We start from the raw sequence: 24,746 nt of genomic DNA, 5'->3' as shown, positions 1-24,746 counted from the left end.
ATTTTACTCCTTTATTTTCTCCTCTATTCCCCCCTTAAAACATTCTACCTGAGTATATCCTCTATAACCCTCATTGTTTATTATTGTGTATTGGACGAAACAAACAAACAAACAAATAAAATATTTATTTATTTATTTATTTTGTCCAATACACAATGAGGGTTTTAGTGGGTATTTATCTATATACACATAGTAAAATACATGATGCAGGTTATAGAGGAGATACTCATAGTAAATATATATCTAAGAAATAATAGAAAAGAAGGTATAGTAATAGAACATATCAATGAAAGAATAGAAGAAGAGATACAGGAATAGAAGAAAGGTATAGGAGATATAGGAGAGCAATAGACGGGACAGAAGGCACTCTAGTGCACTTGTACTTGCCCCTTACTAACCTCTTAGGAATCTGGATAGGTCAACCGTGGATAATCTAAGGGTAAAGTGTTGGGGGTTTGGGGATGACACTATGGAGTCCGCTAATCAGTTCCACGCTTTGACAACTCGGTTACTGAAGTCATATTTTTTACAGTCAAGTTTGGAGCGGTTAATATTAAGTTTAAATCTGTTGTGTGCTCTTGTGTTGTTGTGGTGAAGCTGAAGTAGTCGCCGACAGGCAGGACGTTGCAGCATATGATCTTGTGGGCAATACTTAGATCTTGTTTAAGTTCTAGGCTTTCCAGGCCCAGGATTGAAAGTCTAGTCTCGTAGGGTATTCTATTTCGAGTGAAGGGCTCTTCTGGTGAAGTATCTTTGGACATTTTCAAGGGTGTCAATGTCTGAAATGTGATATGGGTTCCAAACAGATGAGCTGTATTCAAGGATGGGTCTGGCAAAAGTTTTGTAAACTCTGGTAAGTAGTGTGAGATTGCCAGAGCAGAAGCTATGTAGGATTAGGTTTACAACTCTTGAAGTCTTCTTGGCTGTATTGTTGCAGTGGGCTTCGGCACTTAAATCTTTTGTTATTAGTATACCAAGGTCTTTAACCGAGTGGGGATTATCTGTGATAATTTGATTATTCAGTTCGTATTTGGAGTTCAGATTCTTCTTCCCAATGTGTAGGACAGAGCATTTGCTAGTTGAGATTTGGAGTTGCTATGTGTTAGACCACTCAGAAACAGCATCAAGGTCTTTTTGGAGAGTAGTTGTGTTATCAGTGGTGTTGAAGATTTTTACATCATCGGCGAAAAGGACACAGTTGCTTGTGATATAATCGCAAAGGTCATTGATGTAGAGAATGAAGAGCATTGGTCCCAGTACACTATCTTGGGGAACACCGCTTTTAACTGGGACAGTGGTGGATATGGTGCTTCCTATTTTGACCACTTCTTGTCTGTTTGACAGGAATGCTGTAATCCAGCTAAGGAGGGATCCTGAGATGCCATAGGATTTGAGTTTTAGGAGTAGTTTGTCGTGGACCACTGAATCAAAGGCTTTGCAGAAGTCAATATAAATTGCATCTGTAGATTTCCCTTGATCTAGATGAGTTGTCCATATATTTTTGCAGTGGAGGAGCTGCAGGTTGCAGGATAGTTTTTTTCTGAAACCAAATTGTTTGTTAGAGAGCAAATTATTAGTTTCTGGATGGAGAGTAATTGATTTGTTTATAATTGATTCCATGACTTTGCATGGGACGCAGCATAGTGAAATTGGTCTGTAGTTATCGACAAGAGAGGGGTCTCCTTTTCTGAAGATGATTTTTCTCCTTTATTTTCTCCTCTATTCCCCCTTTAAAACATTCTAACTGATTATATCCTCTATAACCCTCATTGTGTATTATTGTGTATTGGACAAAACAAAAAAGCAAACAAATAAAATAAATAAAATGATTCCTCTAATAACCGCATAGCTTAGCAACAGAACTTCTAGTCCCAATTATGGTCATAAGTTAAGGATGAACTCTCCTGGATATGTGCAAACATTGGGAGACAGTTTTTAAAAAGCATGGCTGTGCACATTCTAAAGCCTAGTTTGGAGTCCAATCTGGATTTATGTACAGCTAATGATTTGCTAGCTACTGAAATCCTGTCACGGAACTATAATGGCCCCAAGCTTCCCTTTAATGGAATGGAGACAGGGTTTGAATCCAGTCTAAGTATGAGACGGTGTAAAAATAGTTAGGGCAAGGGCTGTTGGGAAACAGCGTTAGAACATTTTGTGGGAATCTGCCTGGCAAGCTCCCGAAGGTTTGCTCCAAGTTGTTTCAAACACTTTTGACATTTGATCTATTTTGTCCAGGACATTTGAATAGCCAAGGTATTGGAGGATGGGGAGAGTGGTGAAAATAAATGTTTTGAATTATTCTCAAAGTTTGTTGGATGCTATGGAGCAATTCTCAAGAATTAATACTGAGTCTAGAGATCTACTTGTTTTATTACCTTCATATGCCTCCCATCTCACTATCAAGTGACTCTTATTTAAAGGTGAGAGAGAATAGGAGCCACTTCTCCTGCATTCCGTCTTGAAAGGCCAAAGCTTGACGAATCAAATCAGTCAGTGCTTACTAAGGATTGGCAAAATCTACTGTTTCTCCTTTGGATTGTGCTGTGCTGGCTAATCTGGAGATGCACTGGTGGGTTTCCATAAATAATGTATTGGTCACAAAACAGTTTGATTGGTTTAGTCCAGAGAAGGAAGAGAACTTTCCAGAATCCACCGGAGTGTTCTGTTCTTTAAATACAGGCAATCCTTGACTTACAACCACAGTCGAGCCCAAAATTTTTGTTACTAAGTAAGAAGATTTTTAAGAGGGAAGACCTTTCTTGCCACAATTATTAAGTCAACCACTGCAATTGTTTTAAGTTAGTAACAGGCAGTTGTTCAGTGAATTTGGCTTCCCCTTTGACATTGCTTATCAGAAGGTCGTAAAAGGGATTCACAAGACCTCATGGCCTCTGCAGCTGCCAAGCATCTGGATTTTTTAAAATTTACTTTTAAAAATAGTCTTTATTAAATATATATATTAAAAAGAGAACATCATTAAATACAAAGTATCTCAATAATGCAAGTTGAACAAGAAAGAGGAAAAAAAAAGCATCTGGATTTCGAATACATGGCTGCAACAGTCATAAGCGTGAAAAACAGTCATAATAAGTGTTGTGTATACTCCTGTTCAGTTTGAGGATTTTGCAGATTCTGATTTGGATAGTGTTTATGAATTAGTGGCAGGTCCTGATTTACAGGCAGAGGACGAAGGGGGAGACCAATCACGGGACGTTCCTATGAATTCAGACCCAAGTGAAGGAGAGACAGATATCAGATGGTTAAATCCTTCGTTCAGACGATTACAGAGACAAAGGGATTATCTAGGTCCCCAGCAGTCGGGTTTCAGGGCCGGTTACAGCACGGAAACCGCTTTGGTCGCGTTGATGGATGATCTCTGGCGGGCCCGGGACAGGGGTTTATCCTCTGTCCTGGTGCTCCTTGACCTCTCAGCGGCTTTCGATACCATCGACCATGGTATCCTTCTGCACCGGCTGGAGGGGTTGGGAGTGGGAGGCACTGTCCTTCAGTGGTTCTCCTCCTACCTCTCTGGCCGGTCGCAGTCGGTGTTAGTGGGGGGCCAGAGGTCGACTCCTAGGTTTCTCCCTTGTGGGGTGCCTCAGGGGTCGGTCCTCTCCCCCCTGCTATTCAACATCTACATGAAACCGCTGGGCGAGATCATCCAAGGACATGGGGTGAGGTATCATCAATATGCGGATGATACCCAGCTTTACATCTCCACCCCATGCCCAGTCAACGAAGCGGTGGAAGTGATGTGCCGGTGCCTGGAGGCTGTTGGGGCCTGGATGGGTGTCAACAGACTCAAGCTCAACCCGGATAAGACGGAGTGGCTGTGGGTTCTGCCTCCCAAGGACAATCCCATCTGTCCGTCCATCACCCTGGGGGGGGAATTATTGACCCCCTCAGAGAGGGTCCGCAACTTGGGCGTCCTCCTCGATCCACAGCTCTCATTAGAACAACATCTTTCAGCTGTGGCGAGGGGGGCGTTTGCCCAGGTTCGCCTGGTGCACCAGTTGCGGCCCTATTTGGACCGGGACTCATTGCTCACAGTCACTCATGCCCTCATCACCTCGAGGTTCGACTACTGTAATGCTCTCTACATGGGGCTACCTTAGAAAAGTGTTCGGAAACTTCAGATCGTGCAAAATGCAGCTGCGAGAGCAGTCATGGGCCTACCTAGGTATGCCCATGTTTCACCATCACTCCGCAGTCTGCATTGGCTGCCGATCAATTTCCGGTCACAATTCAAAGTGTTGGTTATGACCTTTAAAGCCCTTCATGGCATCGGACCAGAATATCTCCGAGACCGCCTCCTGCCGCACGAATCCCAGCGACCGATTAGGTCCCACAGAGTGGGCCTTCTCCGGGTCCCGTCAACTAAACAATGTCGGTTGGCGGGCCCCAGGGGAAGAGCCTTCTCTGTGGCGGCCCCGGCCCTCTGGAACCAACTCCCCCCGGAGATTAGAACTGCCCCTACTCTTCCTGCCTTCCGTAAACTCCTTAAAACCCACCTTTGCCGTCAGGCATGGGGGAACTGAAACATCTCCCCCTGGGCACGTTTACTTTATGCATGGTATGTCTGTGTGTGTGACTGTTAGCATATGGGGTTTTTTTTAAATATTTAAATATTACATCTGTCTGATTGCTTATGATTTGTTTTTACATGTTGTGAGCCGCCCCGAGTCTTCGGAGAGGGGCGGCATACAAATCTAAGTAATAAAATAAAATAAATAAATAATAAGTGTCAGGGAAGAAATATTAGGAGAGGAATGGGTTAATTAATTAAGTAATTAATGTTTTATGTGTTTTTAATTGCAGTTTTTATTACCCTGAGCTAATGCTGCCTAGCCATAAATTTTAAGATGAATGGAGGAATGCTTTGAGGATGTTTATACTGCCTTAATTACTAAAGACTGAGATAAAAGTGACTGCATACCGATGACGCAGTTTGTAACAGTTTGAAAAATAAAGATGAAGTTTTGTTTTTATAAATTTCTGCATTCAGCAAGCCTTTATTCCAATTAACAGTGACCTTAGCCAGAGACCAGAACAATAAGTTATTTTTTTCAGTGCCATTGAAACTTTGGTCACTAAACAAACTGTTTGTAAGTCAAGAACTATCTGTAGTTGGTTTTGCAAATCTCTTAATGCTCACCTTTTCCCCTCCAGATGAACAATACAACAGTGTAAAAAGAATTCTCCCCATAGAGCTATCATTGGTCTCAGGGTAACAAAAATCCTAATCCAGGGTCTCAGGAATTGCTAATGGCCCCCTCCCCGTTTGTATTCTTGCTTTACAATATCACTGAACTTTCATGATCCCTCACCACAAAATGGCAGTAACTGATGATATTTATCTGTTTCTATCTTTCTTTCTATCTTTCTTTCTTTGTTTATTGATTTGATTTGATTTGATTTGATTTGATTTGATTTGATTTGATTTGATTTGATTTGATTTGAATGCCGCCCCTCTCTGAGGACTCGGGATGGTTATCACTCCATAGACCGAGATTTACCCTTGGCCAAGATTTCATATCTGAAAGCAAAGTCTGATTGCTTTGCAGTAATGATTAATATAGTGCTTTTCTCTTTTACAGCAGAGGTCCCCAACCTTTTTTGCACCAGGGACCGGCTTTAATCTAGACCACTTTTCCATGGCCCGGTGGGGGTGGGGGGGGAGAAGTAGGACCTTCCTAACTCCCCCCCCAGCCAAAATCACAAAGCCAGGCAGCCCCCAGCCGCCAAAGGAGCCTCCTGATTCTCCCCGCCCTTCTGTCCCGCTCATTGCCCGTGTCTGGCAGAAGCTGCTGCCCGAGTGCTCTTGGCCGGCGGGATTCAAAGTGCTGGGGTGGGGGGTGTCCCAGCGGGAGGCAAAGCACTGGGGTGGGGGGGCTGTCGGGACACCCCCCACCCCAGCACTTTGAATCCCGCCGGCCAAGAGCACTCGGGCAGCAGCTTCTGCCAGACACGGGCAATGAGCGGGACAGAAGGGCGGGGAGAATCAGGAGGCTCCTTTGGCGGCTGGGGGCTGCCTGGCTTTGTGATTTTGGCTGGGGGGGGAGGAGTTAGGAAGGTCCTACTTCTCCCCTCCCAGCCAAAAACTCAAAGCCTATCTGCTGGATACGGGCGATGAGTGGGACAGAGCAGCGCGGAAGCCTCTTGCAGCAGCTGCCACAGCCACCGGCTTCTGCGCCGCTCGTCCCACCCATCGCCCGTATCCAGCAGAAGCTGCTGCCCGAGTGCTCTTGCCCCGCGGGAGGCGAAGCACTGGGGTGGGGGGGCTGTCGGGACACCCCCCACCCCAGCACTTTGAATCCCGCTGGCCAAGAGCACTCGGGCAGCAGCTTCTGCCAGGATTCAAAGTGCTCCGCCCCCCTCCCAGCCTCCGGGCCGCCACTCGGCTGTCATTTTGCAGAGAAGCGAGAAGCGGAGGAAGAGCTGGATGATGGAGGTGGCGGAGGAAGGTGAATGTGGCCAGGAGGCTGGGAGGGGGGCGAAATATGGGAGGAGGAGAGAGGCAGCCTCCACGCGAGCTCTGACCAGGCGCAGGGCCGCGGAGCTAGCTGTCAGCGGCGCTGCGGACCGGCTGAAAAACCCCAACGGCCCGGTCCTGGTCTGCGGACCGGCGGTTGGAGACCTCTGTTTTACAGGATACAAATATACCGTATTTTTTGGAGTATAAGATGGACACACACATACCCAAAGAGGCTGAAAATTTGGGTGCGTCTTATACTCTGAATGTAGCTTTTTCTAAAGCTTTTTCCCACAGCCCTAATGAGATGCTAACAATCTTCCTGGCTTGCAGGCTTTTTTTTCATTGCTACTCCCACCTAAGAATGTTTTTTCCAGCCCTAAGTTTTTGCAGGCTTTTTTTCATTGCTACTCGCTCCGAATATGATTTTTTTCAGCCTTAACTAGGGGATAAAAATAATGTGCTGAAGCTGATCAGACTAAGGATGCCAGCCAGATGAATACCTGATTAATTTTCTCCCCAAAACTAAGGTGCATTTTATACTTCAGTGCATGTTACATTCCGAAAAATAGGGTAATAGTTTTGGTCCTACCAAGAAATAATACTGAATAATAACTTTAAGTCTAGTCATTACAGGATTTGGGGAAAGAGGCTTTTTAAAATATAAAACACAGCATTCCTACTTCCCTCCCTCCCCTGGTTTCTAGCTCTCTGACCAAGAATATATATGCAAGCTCTGATGGACACTGATCAAAAAAATAAAGGGAACACTTAAACAACACAATATGACTGCAAGTAAATCAAACTTCTGTGAAATCAAACTGTCCACTTAGGAAGCAACACTGATTGGCGATCAATTTCACATGCTGTTGTGCACATTCAACTTTGTACAGAACAAAGAATTCAATGAGAATATTTCATTCATTCAGATTTAGGATGTGTTATTTGAGTGTTCCTTTTCTTTCTAACCTCCGGGGGGAGCTGGTTCCAGAGGGTCGAGGCCGCCACAGAGAAGGCTCTTCCCCTGGGTCCCGCCAGACGACATTGTTTTTAGAGTATAAAATGCCCCATTTTTGGCCTCCCAAAGCCCCGCCCCCATGTCCCATTTTTTGTGAAAAACCAGCTCGTTTTTCATAAAAATTGGGTAAGGAAGGGTTTGGGACTCCTGCAGAATGTTCCTGGGGGTTGGAGGAAGGCAAAAACACCCCATTTTTGTGGAAAACAGGCAAAAAATGTGTTATGCTTGTACTTTTAAATAAAAGGTGACCACTGATTGTCTTAAGTCGCGGCCAAGGGAAGCCTTGGGGCGAATGTTAAAAAAGAGGAACTCACGGCTGTTTTCCCCACACCAGCAAGGTATAAGGTGCAGCTTTAGCCGGCAGCTCGCAGTCACTTCCTACCTGCAAGCTGGTCACTTCAACTGTTCCTCATTGCCAATAAAGAGCTGTTAACCTTCCTCGGCCTCCAGCTTCTGATTTAACAAAATGAGCCATTTTTTTCGCAAAAATGGGGAGTGTTCTTGCCTTCCCCAGCCCCTAGGAGCATTCTGCAGGACTACCAAATCCTCTGTGCACCCCATTTTTGCAAAAAAATAGTTGCAAAAAACTGGGCCCAGACCACAGGAGCACTCTGCAGGTCCCCTAAACCCTTTGTGCACTCCTTTTTTTGCAAAAATAAAAAAGGATGAAAAATGGGCCATTGTTTGCAAAAATGGGAATATTTTTGTCTTGCCCCAGCCTCCAGGCAGAAGTATTCTACAGGCATCCTCTGCAAAAAATGGTTGAAAAACGGGCTTGGATTTTTTTCGCAAAAATTGGGGCGTTTTTGCCTTCCTCTAGCCCCCAAGAGTACTCTGCAGGCTTCCCAAACCCTCTGTGTGCCCCATTTTTCACATATCTGGCCAGAGAATTCTGAGAGCTGAAGTCTACAAGTCTTAAAGTTACCAGGTTTAGGGACCCCCGCAATAGACTAATCGAGACTTCTCTTCATTCCCTGGCTCAATTATAATTCAAATAGAAATGATTGTGAAATTCTTGGTTCTTTATTAGTCAACCAAACTTAAAAGCAAAATTGTGTTGCTTTAGGAAAAGTCCATTGAAATACTGCTACTAATAATTGGGAGAAATTCTCAGGATGTGTCATCCAAAGTGCAAGGAAGAAAAAATAGGATATGACAAAATTGGAAGTTGTTCAGGAGGACATGTCCTGCGTGGTGATCCATCCTTCTCAAAAATGAATAGATCCACCAATGCAAAACTGATCCTTTGAAATCCTCCTTTTAACCTAGGGAAAAGAAAAAAAAGGAAATTATACTTTGGACTGCATACAGCACGATTTGCAGCCTTTTCAGCAACAGCCACTGTCACAGGTTTTAAAAGCATGGCCAAATTTTAGAAATTACAGTCATTTTTAGTTGTTGTTTTTTTTTAAAAAATACAGAATTCAATATGCATAACCTAGTAGTATCACAAGCATCTCCACTGAGCAGTTTATTCATATTCAGTATTATAGAACTTCCCTCACTATTACAAATATAGTAAAAAAAAAGTATTAATTAATTATTAAATTTATATACTGCCCAGTTTGCCATCTGGGGCAACTTTAGGCTGCCTAGTTTCAAAAAATAATACTGTTGCTCAGCTCAACTTCCGTTAATTATTCAGACACATCTACAATATTTTCTTAGGGACTTCCAAGATATTTTTCTGATAACCACAATTCTGGAGTGGCATTTACCAAGTGATTAGCTTTTTCAAGATCAGCCAAATGATGTTGCCACAACAAAATCAATGCTGGGATTAATACAAACCATTATCTGATACCACAGTTCAAGTCTTATTTATTCCAATCCCCTTCCCGGGATCTAAATACCTCAAAGTCCAAAACAGACATTCTCATAGTCTGGAATATCATCTTCACTTTCTCGATCACTAGTGTCAACTGCTGGAACATGAGAAACAATGAAGTGTGTTAAAAGTGTGTACATGTCTACGCACATAGTTTTTAATAACTCTTAGGGGATAACTGGTTAATGAGAGACTAAACCAGAAGTCAATAACTCTTGACTCAAGACCTTCTACCTATCACAGTGACTTATGGCTTTCTCCTGACTTACTCTTGCAAACAACAACAAAAAACCATTTATATAAAGTCTGATGGTCATAGAATTGTCTCTAGCATAGAAGGCTCTGAGAAAACTCTATTATAGCCGTGGAAGTATAGCCATCCCTAAAATAAAAACCAGCTGCAATGGAACTCAAAAAAGGATGGACAAATAAGGACGGACTATTATTTTGCTTCTCTAGTGCCCATAGCTGTTTTGAAGGAGCTTGGAGGAGAAGGCTCATGGGATACTGTACATTTGCCTGGATAAGGATAGGACACCCTCTCCAACCCACCATTCAGTATGGCATGCAATTTATTTATTTATCTATTTATTTATTTATTGGATTTATATGCTGCCCCTCTCCGAGGACTCGGGACGGCTTACAACATATAAAAACAATGCAGCATCATAATCCAATTAATATTAAAACAGTTAATCTGAAACTCCAACAATATTAAAATCAGTCATTACCATTCACACAACAAGCATACACTACACTTGTTTGTCAGGGGGCTAGAGTCTAATGGCCCCAAGCCTGGCAGCATAAATGAATCTTGAGATTCTTGCGGAAAGCGAGGAGGGTGGGGGCGGTGCGAATCTTTGGGGGGAGCTGATTCCAGAGGGCCAGAAACCCCACAGAGAAGGCTCTCCCCCTAGACTCCGCCAAGCGACATTGCCTAGTTGACGGGACCTGGAGAAGGCCAACTCTGGGACCTCACCAGTCTCTGGGACTCATGCGGCAGGAGGCAGTCCCACAAGTAATCTGGCCCGATGCCATGTAGGACTCTATAGGTCATAACCAACATTTGAATTGTGTCTGGAAACCAGTGCAGTCTGCAGAGTGCTGGAGAAACATGGGCATATCTGGGAAGGCCCATGACCGCTCGTGCGGCTGCGCTTGCATGATTTGAAGTTTCCAAACACTCTTCAAAGGTAGAGAGCATTGCAGTAGTCGAACCTCGGGGTGATAAGGGCATGAGTGACTGTGAGTAAAGACTCCCTGGTCCAAATTTGGAGCTAAAAGGACTGGCTTTTTACTGATAGGCCAAAGGAATTGAATGCAATGCTGAGAATAAGGACTTCTTTCTTGCCCATCCCAAGCCCTCTGGAACTGCCCCCCACTCACCTTCTACAAGAGCCTTAAGACCTATCTATGATGCCAGGCATGGGATAACTACTGTATCCCGCCCTTTGACCACTGAAAGTTATGTGTGGTTATGATTGTGTAGTATCGATTGTTTTTAAGGTAATGGGTTTTAGTTACAGTTTTTAATTATTAGAATTATATCTGTATTGTTCCATCGTGCAGAATGCAGCTGCGAGAGCAATCATGGGCTTTCCCAAATATGCCCATGTTACACCAACACTCCACAGTCTGCATTGGTTGCTGATCAGTTTCCGATCACAATTCAAAGTGTTGGTTATGACCTATAAAGCCCTTCATGGCACCGGACCAGATTATCTCAGGGACCGCCTTCTGCTGCACGAATCCCAGCGACCAGTTAGGTCCCACAGAGTAGGCCTTCTCCGGGTCCCATCAACTAAACAATGTTGTTTGGCGGGACCCAGGGGAAGAGCCTTCTCTGTGGCGGCCCCAGCCCTCTGGAACCAACTCCCCCCCAGAGATTAGAATTGCCCCCACCCTCCTCACCTTTCATAAACTTCTTAAAACCCACCTTTGCCGTCAGGCATGGGGAACTGAGATATTCTTTCCCCCTAGACCTTTACAATTTATGCATGGTATGTTTGTATGTATGTTTGGTTTTATAAAAAGGGTTTTTTAATTGTTTTAGTATTGGATTGTTACATGCTGTTTTTTATCACTGTTGTTAGCTGCCCTGAGTCTATGGAGAGGGGCCGCATACAAATCCAATAAATAAATAAATAATAAATAAATTGTTGTTGTGAGCTGCCCCGAGTCTTCAGAGAAGGGCAGCATACAAGTCTAATAAATTATTATTAATTATTATTATTATTACTCACCAAAACAAGGATCTAGTATGCTTGGTTTCGGCTCTAGTATGTTCACATATTCATCTTTGCAGGAGAAAGGAAAAACAAAAAAGGAGGCATTAAATCCCATATCAATGTTAATAGAGGACAACAGCCTTCCCCTGTGTAGGTCCTAACCAGCATGATTTGCTGAAAAAACTAGAATAAACCTTGTAGGCAAAATAGCTATGGCCCATTTGATAATACTTTGCTTTCTTTTCCCTTTTAGTAGCTGGTCCTGCCTTACATCTATGTGATTAGTCAGAAAGGCTTGGGTGGGAAACCAAAATAAAACAGAATCAGTCAGAAGGCACACAAATATACTTTTCCACCATTGTCTGGGATAATACATACAGATTGAACCAAGGTTTATTTCAATTGTGGGTTATTTAATAAACCACTACTGGCTAGGTTCAGCCAACATAATAATAAATCCAGAGTTCAGCGCTTAGAAGTTATGGTTATTATATTTCAAAAGACCTTGGAGGTAGATGGCAGGGCAAAAATTAGGAACTGCTTTTCCTTTGAAATTTACTGTATCTCTCTTTAAATTGATATTTCTATGAGATTTTTTTAAGATTCACCATAATATTATTTCAAAATGTGCATTTTATATACTGCTCCAAAAAATAAAGGGAGCACTTAAACAACACAATATAACTCCAAGTAAATCAAATTTCTGTGAAATCAAACTGTCCACTTAGGAAGCAACACTGATTGACAATCATTTGCACATGCTGTTGTACACATTCAACTTTGTACAGAACAAAGTATTCAATGAGAATATTTCATTCATTCAGATCTAGGATGCGTTATTTGAGTGTTCCCTTTATTTTTTTGAGCATATGTACCATATTTTTCGGTGTATAAGACACCCCAATGTATAAGACGCACCTAGATTTTAGAGGAGGAAAACAAGGAAAAAAGCATTCTGAACCAAATGATGTAGTATTATATTGTTTAATAAAATAACCAGTGTAGCAGAATACTTTTTACAACCATGTATACTTTTTTAAACCACGTACACTTTTTACGAACTTCAAACCTGACAGCTTCAAGACTTGTGGACTTCAATTCCCAGAATTCCTCCACCAGTCATGCTAGCTCAGAAATGGGAGTTGAAGTCCACAAGCCTTAAACCTGCCAGGTTTGAAGACCATTGCACTCCTAACCTCTCACTCAGGTGTCTTCAAACTTGACAGCTTTAAGACTTGTGGACTTCAATTCCCAGAATCCCTCCACCAGTCATGCTAGCTCAGAAATGGGAGTTGAAGTCCACAAGCCTTAAACTTGCCAGGTTTGAAGACCCTTGCACTCCTAACTAGTGATGGGCGAACCCAACGGTGTTCGGGTTCGGCAAGTTCGGATGAACTTCACGCAAATTTCGGCCGAACCCAAACGGTCCGTGATATCAAAGCTCCGCCCCTGGAATCCCATTATTTTTTATTTTTACGGATTTTTAATTTTTTTTTATTTTTACGAAAAAGGACGCCGCAGCGGCACCGCAAGCAAAGGGAGGTCCTTTCACGTAAAAATTAAAAAAAACAATTTTTACATGAAAGGACACCGCAGCGGCGCTGCAAGCAAAGGGAGGTCTTTTCACGTAAAAATAAAAAAAAATATTTTTACCTGAAAGGACCTCCCTTTGCTTGCGGTGCTGCTGCGGCATCCTTTTTCATAAAAATAAATAAAAATAAAAAATCCATAAAAATAAAAACAATGGGATTCCGGGGGCGGAGCTTTGACATCACATATACCAGCAGGTTGCTAAGCATGCCAAGGTGATCACTTCCTGGATTCCATCCTCCCTCCATTATTCTAGTGCTGCCCCCGGAATCCAGGAAGTGATCACCTTGGCGTGCTTAGCAACCTACCGGTATATGTGATGTCAAAGCTCCGCCCCCGGAATCCCCAGCTCCTTTTGTGCCTCCCTCACAGCCTCCCGACCGGCCGACAGCTCCCCGGTGTTCGCCTTCCTCCACCGCCACCGGTGACCAGCTCCTCCTCCTCTTCTCAGCAGATGACAGCCGGGTGGTGGCGCTTCGCGGTGCTCAGCACAAATGCCGAACCGAAGCAAATTTTTTTAAAAAAAAATGGGGTTCGGGTTCGGCATGCCGAACACTGCAAAATTCGGTACTGGACCCAAATTGTGCAGGTTCGGTTCGCCCAACACTACTCCTAACCTCTAACTTGGGGGTCTTCCAACTTGCAGCTTTAAGACTTGTGGACTTCAACTCCAAGAATTCCTCCATCAGTCATACCAGACTCAGCTCTCCTCCTGGTTCTCTCCCCCCCCATACCCACCCACCCCACGGTTCAGATTCACACCCCCTTCTGCTCTAGCTGGACTTAGAGCTGGCATCGCTTTGCAACTGCATGACATCTCCGGGCTCTGAAGAAATAGCAGCTGTGAGTGGGAAGCCAAGCCCAGCTGAGGAAAATCTGATGAGGATTATGCACCTGGGATGGGCTGTAGTGTGAGTTTGGCTGGGGGCGGCTAGCTTTGCATCAGGTTCTTTTCTTTTAAAGAGAGAGAGAGAGAAAGAAGGGTGGGCAAATAACCAGCTTATCTAGAGCAGTGTTTCCCAACCTTGGCCACTTTAAGATATTTGGACTTCAACTACAAATCTAATAAATAAAATAAATAAACTCCCAGAATTCTAGGAGTTGAAGTCCAGATATCTTAAAGTGGCCAAGGTTGGGAAACACTGATCTAGAGAAAGAAATGTGTACCTCCCATCAATTGCAGTGTAATTCTGTCTTTCTTTCTGTCTTTCTGTCTTTGCATTGCAATTGATGGGAGATACACATTTCTTTCTCTAGAGAAGCTTGTTAGTCGCCCACTCCCTTTTTTCTCTCTCTCTTTAAAAGAAAAGAACTGGGTGGAAAGCTAGCCATCCCCATCTGAGCTCACACCCCAGCCAATACCTTCCTCAGAGCTTCCTTACATTGCAAGTAGAGCAATGAAAAAAACCCTGCAAAGATTTAGGGCTTGGAAAACATTTTTCTTTGCAGAGAGTAACAGTGAAAGAGCTGAAAGAAACTTACTCAGAGCAAGTTAGAGTAATGAAACAAACCCTGCAAAGATTTAGGGCTTGAAAACATTCTTCACAGAGCGTAACAATGAAAGAGCTTGGGTACATTAATAGCAGCTGGTTAGGGCCGCAAGGAAATATCTGGAACAAATGAATGAACCCCCCCCACCTACAAAGACAGGTTTTGGAATGCATTCTTGGCAGAGATTAACAATGAAGGAGCTTGCAAGCAGTAAAAGCTGGGAACATCGTTAGTGCCTGGTTAGGGCTAGAAAGAAACTTACTCAGAGCAAGTTAAAGTAATGAAAAAAACCTGCAAAGACTTGGGGCTTGGAAAACATTCTTCACAGAGAGTAACAATGAAAGAAGCTGCAAGGTAAGAGCTGAGAAGATAGTTAGCAGCTAGTTAGGGCTGGGAGGGGGAAGCTACATTCAGTGTATAAGACACACCCTAATTATCAGACTATTTAGGGGAGGAAAAAGGTGCATCTAATACACCCCAAAATACGGTAGATGAATTCTTGCAAATGTAACATGTGTCTTATTTTCTTTGCTCTTTTTAATTTTTAAAGTAAGAGAGTTTTTCTCTACAGTGGTATCCCACCAATTGGGATGATATTCATATATATATTCTTGCTAGTCCTCCTATCAGTCTACAGTTCCACTTACTGGGTGAATTCCGTAGAGACTCACCCACATTTTCATATTGGTCTATTATGGATTCTAGAGAAAAAAAAATAGATGAAGAAAAACATGTTTAAAAGGGATAAACCAATGCACAATACTCAGGATTGCTGACAATTAAATTAAGATAATGAATTAATATAGTAATTACAAAGCAAATTATTTTTTTTTCAGAACATCAAAGTTTTAAAAACAGCTGTGCCATCTGTGCCCAAACTCATGACATTTTTTGCAGCAATTGTAAAGCAAATCCATTTATCCAATGTTGGAAATGGGAAGTAAATGTTGGAAACCAGCAAAAAAAACCCATCAAAATCAGCCTTGTGACCATAGCGCACTGCAAAAGACTGTAGAGATGAGCTGGGTGCCAAGCATCCAAAATACAATCAGATGACTATGGGGAATGCATGTGACTACAGCATCATATAAGATAGTATGAACATAAGCGTATTTGGGTAGGCTGTTTTCTTCAACTTCCTTTTTCTTCTAAGGGTTCCCTTCCTTTTTTTATTCCCTTAGTTCTTCTTGCTGAGTTTGGAGGTTCCTCTCTTTCCAATTCCAATTTGCCATGCAAATTAAGAGACTATGTGAGAGCAGCATGAGAATCCCAAAGGCAAAGAGAGGCAACTTAATCCAATAATACTAAAGAAAGTATGACAAGGGAGGGACGGGACGAAAGAATCTTCCTAGTTGAAAGAGAGGGACAATTCGGATTATTGTGAAATACAAAAAACAGGTACAATTGGCTCAAAAATAGAACATGATATGGTAATAGAATGAATGTTAACTGGAGTAATTAAACAGCATTGTCTAAAGATGTAAATAACAATGTAAATAAATGTAGATATGAAAAATTAATATACATAGAATTGTTTAAAAATATGTTATTATACTAATAGAGAGATATAAATGCAAACTATGCAAGGCAATACGGAAAGCTGTAAAATATTTTAAAATGGTATCTATTATGTTTGTTGTTATGTTTTGATTTGTCTTATTTTTGTATTTGTGGTTGTTTGTTATGTTGTTTTTTTTAATGAGAAAATTGTTTAATAAAAACTATTTTTTAAAAAAGAATCCTCCTAATTGCCCACTTACCAGACGAGCCATGATCTTTGTTCTTCTGTTCTGTGATTGGAACATCAGGCAATACCTCTCTGTTGAAGGCAAGTAAAACCAGAATGAACAAGTGAATCAATATTACTATTTCGTGCCCACAACTGTTTTCATTAGCACTTATAAATTGGGGTTGGTCTCTATTTCTACTGCTCATTCTTTCTTTTTTGTATTATCTTTCTTAAATTTCTAAGAAATAATTATTAAATTGCTTGACCTGCTGTGAATGAACTGGCAAGGAATGCTATAAATGGGGAAAAAATCCAGAAAACAAAACTCTCAAGTATTCATGGATTTGATTCATTTAATTCATGGATGCCAAGTGTATCGGTGGTTATTGAAATGGATGTCCAAGTGTCGCCTCTATGTTGGTTGAGGCTGGCAGGATTCCCTTGGGTAACATTGGTTGGGGGTCAAGGGAAAGGGAGGATTTTGCTTTTCTTTCTGCTCAAAATCCCCATGGACAATTGGTGGGCCATTGTGTGACACAGAATGCTGGAATCGATGGGCTTTGGCCTGATTCAGCAAGGCTCTTCTCATGTTCTTAAGTATGGAACCAAGAAATTCTATAAATTTCTAGTTCATACATTCTAACTCATCCCACATATCTACGATCCACAATTTTTAATACAACTTCTACATTATATTCTTACATTAAACAGCATATTAGCTTCTGTGTTGTAAAACATATAAACTATTCAGATGCAGGCAAAGGAAACAATTGTGTATTAAATTTCTGAATAACACTCATACATACACACACACAAGTACACAAATAGGAAGAATTGGGTGGGTGGGGGGAAATCATACAGTAGGTTTCACACAAAGTATGTGTCATTTCTTCACTCAGATGCTTAAAATGTAGAATGGTCAGGGAGAGCATTTCAAAGAAGGAGAACCATCACAATACAAGTACAGTACTATACAAGTAGTCCTCAACTGAGTCACAACTGAGCCAACATTTCTGTTATGAAGTAGGACAGTTTTTAAGTGAGTTTTGCCCAATTTTACGATCTTCCTTGCCATAGTTGTTAAGTGAATCACTGCAGTTAAATTAGCAACATAGAAACCTAGAAACATAAAAGACTGACAACAGAAAAAGACCTCATGATCCATCTAGTCTGCCCTTATACTATTTTCTGTATAGAAACATAGAAGTCTGACGGCAGAAAAAGACCTCATGGTCCATCTAGTCTGCCCTTATACTATTTTCTGTATTTTATCTTAGGATGGATATATGTTTATCCCAGGCATGTTTAAATTCAGTTACTGTGGATTTATCTACCACGTTTGCTGAAAGTTTGTTCCAAGGATCTACTACTCTTTCAGTAAAATAATATTTTCTCATGTTGCTTTTGATCTTTCCCCCAACTAACTTCAGATTGTGTCCCCTTGTTCTTGTGTTCACTTTCCTATTAAAAACACTTCCCTCCTGGACCTTATTTAACCCTTTAACATATTTAAATGTTTCGATCATGTCCCCCCTTTTCCTTCTGTCCTCCAGGCTATACAGATTGAGTTCATTAAGTCTTTTCTGATACGTTTTATGCTTAAGACCTTCCACCATTCTTGTAGCCCGTCTTTGGACCCGTTCAATTTTGTCAATATCTTTTTGTAGGTGAGGTCTCCAGAACTGAACACAGTATTCCAAATGTGGTCTCACCAGCATTCTATATAGCGGGATCATAATCTCCCTCTTCCTGCTTGTTATACCTTTAGCTATGCAGCCAAGCATCCTACTTGCTTTCCCTACCGCCTGACTGCACTGTTCACCCATTTTGAGACTGTCAGAAATCATTACCCCTAAATCCTTTTCTTTTGAAGTATTTGCTAACACAGAACTGCCAATACAATACTCAGATTGAGGATTCCTTTTCCCCAAGTGCATTATTTTACATTTGGAAACATTAAACTGCAGTTTCCATTGCTTTGACCATTTATCTAGTAAAGCTAAATCATTTACCATATTACAGATCCCTCCAGGAATATCAACCCTATTGCACACTTTAGAGTCATCGGCAAATAGGCAAACTTTCCCTACCAAACCTTCCCCTATGTCACTCACAAACATATTAAAAAGAATAGGACCCAGAACAGACCCTTGTGGCACACCGCTTGCAACCTGACTCTGCTCAGAATACTCGCCATTAACAATAACTTTCTGATGTCTATGCTTCAGCCAACTGCAAATCCATTGAACTATCCAGGGATTAAGTCCAATCTTCACTAATTTATCTATCAGCTCTTTATGTGGAACCATATCAAAGGCTTTGCTGAAGTCCAGGTAGGCAATATCCATGGCACCACCTTCATCCAACACCTTTGTGACATAGTCAAAGAAATCAATGAGATTAGTCTGACATGATTTGCCTTCAGTAAAGCCATGCTGATATTTTATCTTAGGATGAATATATGTTTATTCCAGGCATGTTTAAATTCAATTACGTCTGCTGGAAGTTTGTTCCAAGGATCTACTACTATTTCAGTAAAATAATATTTTCTCATGTTGCTTTTGATCTTTCCCCCAACTAACTTCAGATTGTGTCCCCTTGTTCTTGTGTTCACTTTCCTATTAAAAACACTTTCCTCCCGGACCTTATTTAACCCTTTGACATATTTAAATGTTTCGATCATGTCCCCCCTTTTCCTTCTGTCCTCCAGACTATACTTATTGAGTTCATGAAGTCTTTCCTGATACGTTTTATGCTTAAGACCTTCCACCATTCTTGTAGCGCGTCTTTGGACCCGTTCAATTTTGTCAATATCTTTTTGTAGGTGAGGTCTCCAGAACTGAACACACTATTCCAAATGTGGTCTCACCAGCACTCTATATAGCGGGATCATAATCTCCCTCTTCCTGCTTGTTATACCTCTAGCTATGCAGCCAAGCATCCTACTTGCTTTCCCTACCGCCTGACTGCATGGTGGTTAAGTGAATCTGGCTTCCCATTGACTTTGCTTAACAGCACATGACAAAAGCTGATCAAATGACCCCAATGCATTGCAACCATCATAAATATGAGTCGGTTGCAAAGCATCTGAATTTTGACCACATGATCATGTGGGATGCTACAACTGTCATGAGTGTGAAAAACAATCATTGTCACTTTTTTCAGTGCTGATGTAACACTCACTAAATCAACTGTTGCAAAGTTGGGGGCTGTCTATAGCTGTACAGTAGTCCCTCACCTATCGCTGGTGTTACGTTCCAGACCTGGCCGCGATAGGTGAAATCCGCGATGTGGAATTTATCGACTGATAGTCCTTATTTAAGTATTTATATTGTAATTGTTTGGTATGTTTTCATTGTTTTAAGTGTTTATAAACCCTTCCCACACAGTATTTATTTTAGATACAGTATTTAAATACAGTATTTACAATTTTAGATTTTTATTTTTTTTAAAAAACCTGCCGATTGAGTTCGGCGGGCTGTTTAAATCTGCCGATCGACTTCCTCAGAAACCCGCGATGAAGTGAAGCCGCAGTAGGTGAAGCGCGGTATAGCGAGGGACTACTGTAGTTACATTCCCTGGCTGTTCTCTGCACAAACTGGAAATGATAGAAGACTAAATGATTTGGAGCCTAAAAGTAGCATTTTATTGACTGAAACAAGCTTTCCCCCGACTCCTTCCCTTCCCAAAGACTTACATGTATCCAGTAGTATAATTTTCATCATCATCAGTGGGGCAAGGTATTTCTGGGAAGACAAAGTCCAAAAAGATAAAGATGCTCTTTTTATATATATAACTGAGATCTACTCTTAGTTCTCACTTTGAAACTACAACTCCACTGAATCTATGAAGAAGCTCCAAGAATACAGAGAAGGGCCTTGCACAAGTCCAGACCAAAAAGATTCAAGAAAAATGAGGCATGATGCATGATCTAGGCAAAGATTATAGGAGAAAAAGTGGAAGAGAAAAAGAATACCATATTATGCTGCTACTTACCCTCATTTTCATAACTGGGAACACTTTCTGAAAAGAGACAACGTTTGTAAAGGAGATTAGGTAGTCAGAATGCCCTATAGCAGATTTTCAAAGGTACTGTACATTGTGACCTATATCCTTGCTCTGTTTCACAATTGTTTTTCAAAAGTCCGTCTATTCCAACAGAGTTTATGGTCCTAGAGCAGCTACAACATGGGTAGTATCCCATTTTCTTCTACTCATATACATACTTGACTGTAAAACATACAACTTTAGTAATCGAGTTGTCGAAGCATGGAACTTATTACCGGACTCTGTAGTATCATCCCCTAACCCCCAACATTTTTCCCTTAGACCAGCGTTTCACAACCGGTGTGCCGCGGCACACTAGTGTGCCGCGAGACACCGCCAGGTGCGCCGTGGAGCTCCTAGGGAAGCTCCAGCTGGGCGGGGCGCTGCCGGTGCCGGGGCGGGCTTTCCCGAAACGGACTGAGAAAGCCCTCTCTCGCAACCCCCTGGCTGGGAGCACTTTCGCTGTGAGAGAGGGCTTTCTCCGTCCGTTTCAGGAATTCGCGCGCGCGCGCCGCTCCCCTTTTCTCTCAGCCCTCCCTGGCTTCGCTTCTCAATCCCTCCCTCCTTCCGTCTTTCCTTCCCCTCAGCCGTTCTGTCTGGGGGTCTCCCGCTCTTCCCTTCCCCGCCTCCCAGGCTTTGCCTTCGCCACCCCCACCTCTTTTTTGGTTCGCAAGGAGTCCTTTGCTGTATCCCGCAGTTCGCACTCGGCTCGAGGCTGCTTTCCCTGGCTGCGCTCGGAACCGACAGGGCGCTGCTCTTTCTCTCTCTCTCTCTCTCTCTCTCCCGTGAGGTGGGGGAAGGGAAAAAAAAGCAAACAAAAACTTCTTGCAGCGGGCCCGCGCGCGCGCGCTCGTCCCTTCAGCAGCGAGGGACAGAAGTCAGAGGGCGAGGGAGCGAGCGAGCGCTCTTGTCCTCGGTGCCCTCTGCAGCCTGCCTTCCTTCTTCTTTGCCGCCGCTGAGGGACGGAGAGAAAGATAGAAAGGAAAGAGGGAGGGAGAAATAGAAGGGAAAGAGGGAGGGAGAGATACAATGGAAAGAGGGAGGGAGAGATAGAAAGGAAAGAGGGAGGGAGAGATAGAAAGGAAAGAGGGAGGGAGAGATAGAAAGGAAAGAGGGAGGGAGAGATAGAAAAGAAAGAGGGAGGGAGGAAAGAGGGAGGGAGAGATACAATGGAAAGAGGGAGGGAGAGATAGAAAGGAAAGAGGGAGGGAGGGAGAGATAGAAAGGAAAGAGATAGAAAGGAAAGAGGGAGGGAGAGATACAATGGAAAGAGGGAGGGAGAGATAGAAAGGAAAGAGGGAGGGAGAGATAGAAAGGAAAGAGGGAGGGAGAGATACAATGGAAAGAGGGAGGGAGAGATAGAAAGAAAATAGATAGAAAGGAAAGAGGGAGGGAGGGAGGAAAGAGGGAGGGAGAGATAGAAAGAAAATAGATAGAAAGGAAAGAGGGAGGGAGGGAGGAAAGAGGGAGGGAAAGATAGAAAGGAAAGAGGGAGGGAGGAAAGAGGGAGGGAGAGATACAATGGAAAGAGGGAGGGAGAGATAGAAAGAAAAGAGATAGAAAGGAAAGAGGGAGGGAGGGAGGAAAGAGGGAGGGAGAAATAGAAAGGAAAGAGGGAGGGAGAGATAGAAAGGAAAGAGTGAGGGAGGAAAGAGGGAGGGAGAGATACAATGGAAAGAGGGAGGGAGGAAAGAGGGAGGGAGAAATTGAGTGAAATGGAGGAAGATTTTTTTTTGTCCAAACCTTTCTTTAGCGCCCCCCCCCACCCGAGAGAGAGAGACAGAGAAAGAGAGAGAAAAAGATAGAGAGAGAGAAAGAAAGAGACATAGCAAGAGAGGCAGAGAGAGAGCAAGGGAGAGAGAAAGACATAGAGGGAGGGAAGGAGGGAGAGAGAAAGAGAGCAAAAAAGAGAGGAAGAAAGAAAGAGGGATGGAGAGAGAGAAAGAAGGGAAGGAAGGGAGAGAAAGAGGGAGGTAGAAATAGAGTGAAATGGAAGAAGAGATATTTTTTTTGTCCAAACTTTTCTTTAGCCCCCCCCCCTGCCCCCCCCCCGTTCAGTGTTCCCCAGGATTTTGAAAATATGAATAATGTGCCGCGGCTCAAAAAAGGTTGGGAAACACTGCCTTAGACCAGTGTTTTTCAACCAGTGTGCCGTGGCACACTAGTGTGCCGCGAGACATAGTCAGGTGTGCCGCGAAGCTCAGAGAGAGAAAGAAAGAGAGAGAGAAAGAAAGAGAAAGAAAGAAACCAAGAGAGAGAAAGAGAGAGAGAGAGAAAGAGAACAAGAGAAAGAAAGCAAGAGAGAAAGAGAGAGAAAGAAAGCAAGAGAGAGAGAAAGAGAGGGAGGGAAGGAGAGAGAGAAAGACATAGAGGGAGGTAAGGAGGGAGAGAAAGAGAGCAAAAAAGAGGAAGGAAGGAAGAGAAAGAAAGAGGGATGGAGAGAGAGAAAGAAAGAGGAAGGAAGGGAGAGAGAGAGAATTTTTTTGTCCAAACTTTTTTAGCCCCCCCTCCCGCCCCGCTCAATGTGCCCCAGGGTTTCATAAATGTAAAAAATGTGCCGCGGCTCAAAAAAGGTTGAAAATCACTGCCTTAGACTATCCACAGTTGACCTCTCCAAATTCCTAAGAGGTCAGTAAGAGGTCACTAGAGTGCCTTCTGTCCCCTGTCCTATAATCTCCCCTATATCTCGTATTTCTTCTCTACTATATCCTCTATAACCTTCATTGTGTATTATTGTGTATTGGACAAAATAAATAAATAAATAAAAATAAAATAAATAAACATAAGGGAGTCAATGCTATTTTTACAACTTACCATTATCCTCAATTTTGATGAATGTAGGTTCAAATCTATATTCAGAGTCTGTTCTGCAAACCAGAAGAGAAAGAAAGTCATTAATACATGTGAACATACCTACATCATCATCAGTCATCATCATTATTGTCAAGCATATATAAGTTTACAATAAAAGTATAGACATGCATACACGAGACAATTGAGTACATGGGGACTTTAGGACAGGGACGGTAGGCCTGTTAATGCACTTATGCATGTCCCTTACAGATCTCTTAGGAAGGGGTGAGGTCAATAGTAGAAAGTCTTAGGTTAAAGTTTTGGGGATTTGGGGAAGAAACCAATCTGGTAGTGTATTCCAGCATTGGCCACGCTGTTGCTGAAATCATATTTTCTGCAATTGAGTTTGGAGTGGTTTACCTGAAGTTTGTTTCTATTGTGTGCTCGTGTATTGTTGTGGTTGAAGCTGAACTAGTCTTTAATGGGTAGGACATTTTAACAGATAATTATAAGCACTTAGGTCAGGCCTAGGTCAGGCCTAAGAAAGCATAGTTCTAAATTGTCTAAGTCCAAAATTTCAAGTCTGGTGGCATAAGTTATTCTGTTGTGAACAGAGAGTGGAGAACTCTTCTCGTGAAATATCTCAGGACATTTTCAATTGTATTAATGTCCAAAATGTAGTGTGGATTCCAGACAGAAGAGGTGTATTTTAAAATTGGTCTAGCAAATGTTTTGTATGTTGTAGTTAAAAGTACAATATTATCAGAGAAAAAGTTGCGCAAGATTAGGTTAACAACTCTTAATGCTTTTTTGGCAATGTTGTTACAGTGGTCTCTGGCACTTAGATCATTAGAAATGAGTACGCCAAGATCATTAACAGAGTGAGGGTCATTTATAAGTCCGTGTACATCCAGTTTGTATTTTTTCTGATTTTTTTCCCCAATTTCTAAGACAGCATTTCTTGGTTGAGATTTCAAGTTGCCATCTTGTTTAACCATTCTGACACATAGTCAAGGACTTTTTAAAGTGTAGCAGCATTTGTTGGTGGTATTTTACATCATACATATACACTGCTCAAAAAAAATAAAGGAAACACTTAAACAATACAATATAACTCCAAGTAAATGAAACTTCTGTGAAATCAAACTGTCCGCTTAGGAAGCACCCTGATTGACAATCAATTTCACCTGCTGTTGTGCACATTCACTTTGTACAGAACAAAGTATTCAATGAGAATATTTCATTCATTCAGATCTAGGATGTGTTATTTGAGTGTTCCCTTTATTTTTTTTGAGCAGTATATTTTACATTTTAAATTTGACATTACTGTATACATCATACAGCCTAAAGAACATGATCTAACACAGGAATGGAGCACTCTTCATTTTCTTAACGTTTTATTTTTAGCAATTTCATCTGCCAAGAATTTCTTATTAAATAAAAAAGTGGCTGTGATATCAGTAGAGGGATGTAAAGAGAAAATGTGTGGGTTTTTTGCTATTAACTGTGAAGAAAGTTATTTAAAACTCTTAAGACTATTGTACATT

The 24,746-nt window shown here is 42.1% G+C and overlaps 1 protein-coding gene across 5 annotated transcripts in view; it reads right to left on the bottom strand.

Annotated features, from left to right (window-relative positions):
• Positions 1-24,746, bottom strand: part of LOC139155235 (linker for activation of T-cells family member 1-like) — a 126,519-nt gene that overhangs the window by 83,588 nt on the left and 18,185 nt on the right. For 2 of the 5 annotated variants that reach the window (XM_070730339.1, XM_070730343.1), the window contains 8 exons: positions 23,221-23,273; positions 20,356-20,382; positions 20,057-20,105; positions 16,391-16,449; positions 15,278-15,331; positions 11,565-11,618; positions 9,347-9,418; positions 8,501-8,758 (listed from right to left, as the gene is read on the bottom strand). In XM_070730339.1, the coding sequence (XP_070586440.1) occupies positions 9,348-9,418; positions 11,565-11,618; positions 15,278-15,331; positions 16,391-16,449; positions 20,057-20,105; positions 20,356-20,382; positions 23,221-23,273 (367 nt within the window). In that variant the 3' untranslated portion in view covers positions 8,501-8,758; position 9,347. Of the gene's footprint in view, positions 1-8,500; positions 8,759-9,344; positions 9,419-11,564; positions 11,619-15,277; positions 15,332-16,390; positions 16,450-20,056; positions 20,106-20,355; positions 20,383-23,220; positions 23,274-24,746 lie in introns of those variants that run through there. The other 3 variants (XM_070730341.1, XM_070730340.1, XM_070730342.1) reach the window with 3 other exon arrangements.

This window comes from Erythrolamprus reginae, unplaced genomic scaffold (assembly GCF_031021105.1).
Source record: "Erythrolamprus reginae isolate rEryReg1 unplaced genomic scaffold, rEryReg1.hap1 H_1, whole genome shotgun sequence".
NCBI lineage: Eukaryota > Metazoa > Chordata > Lepidosauria > Squamata > Dipsadidae > Erythrolamprus > Erythrolamprus reginae.
The sequence above is the reverse complement of the archived record's forward strand: the minus strand, read 5'-3'. Positions and strand labels throughout refer to the sequence as shown.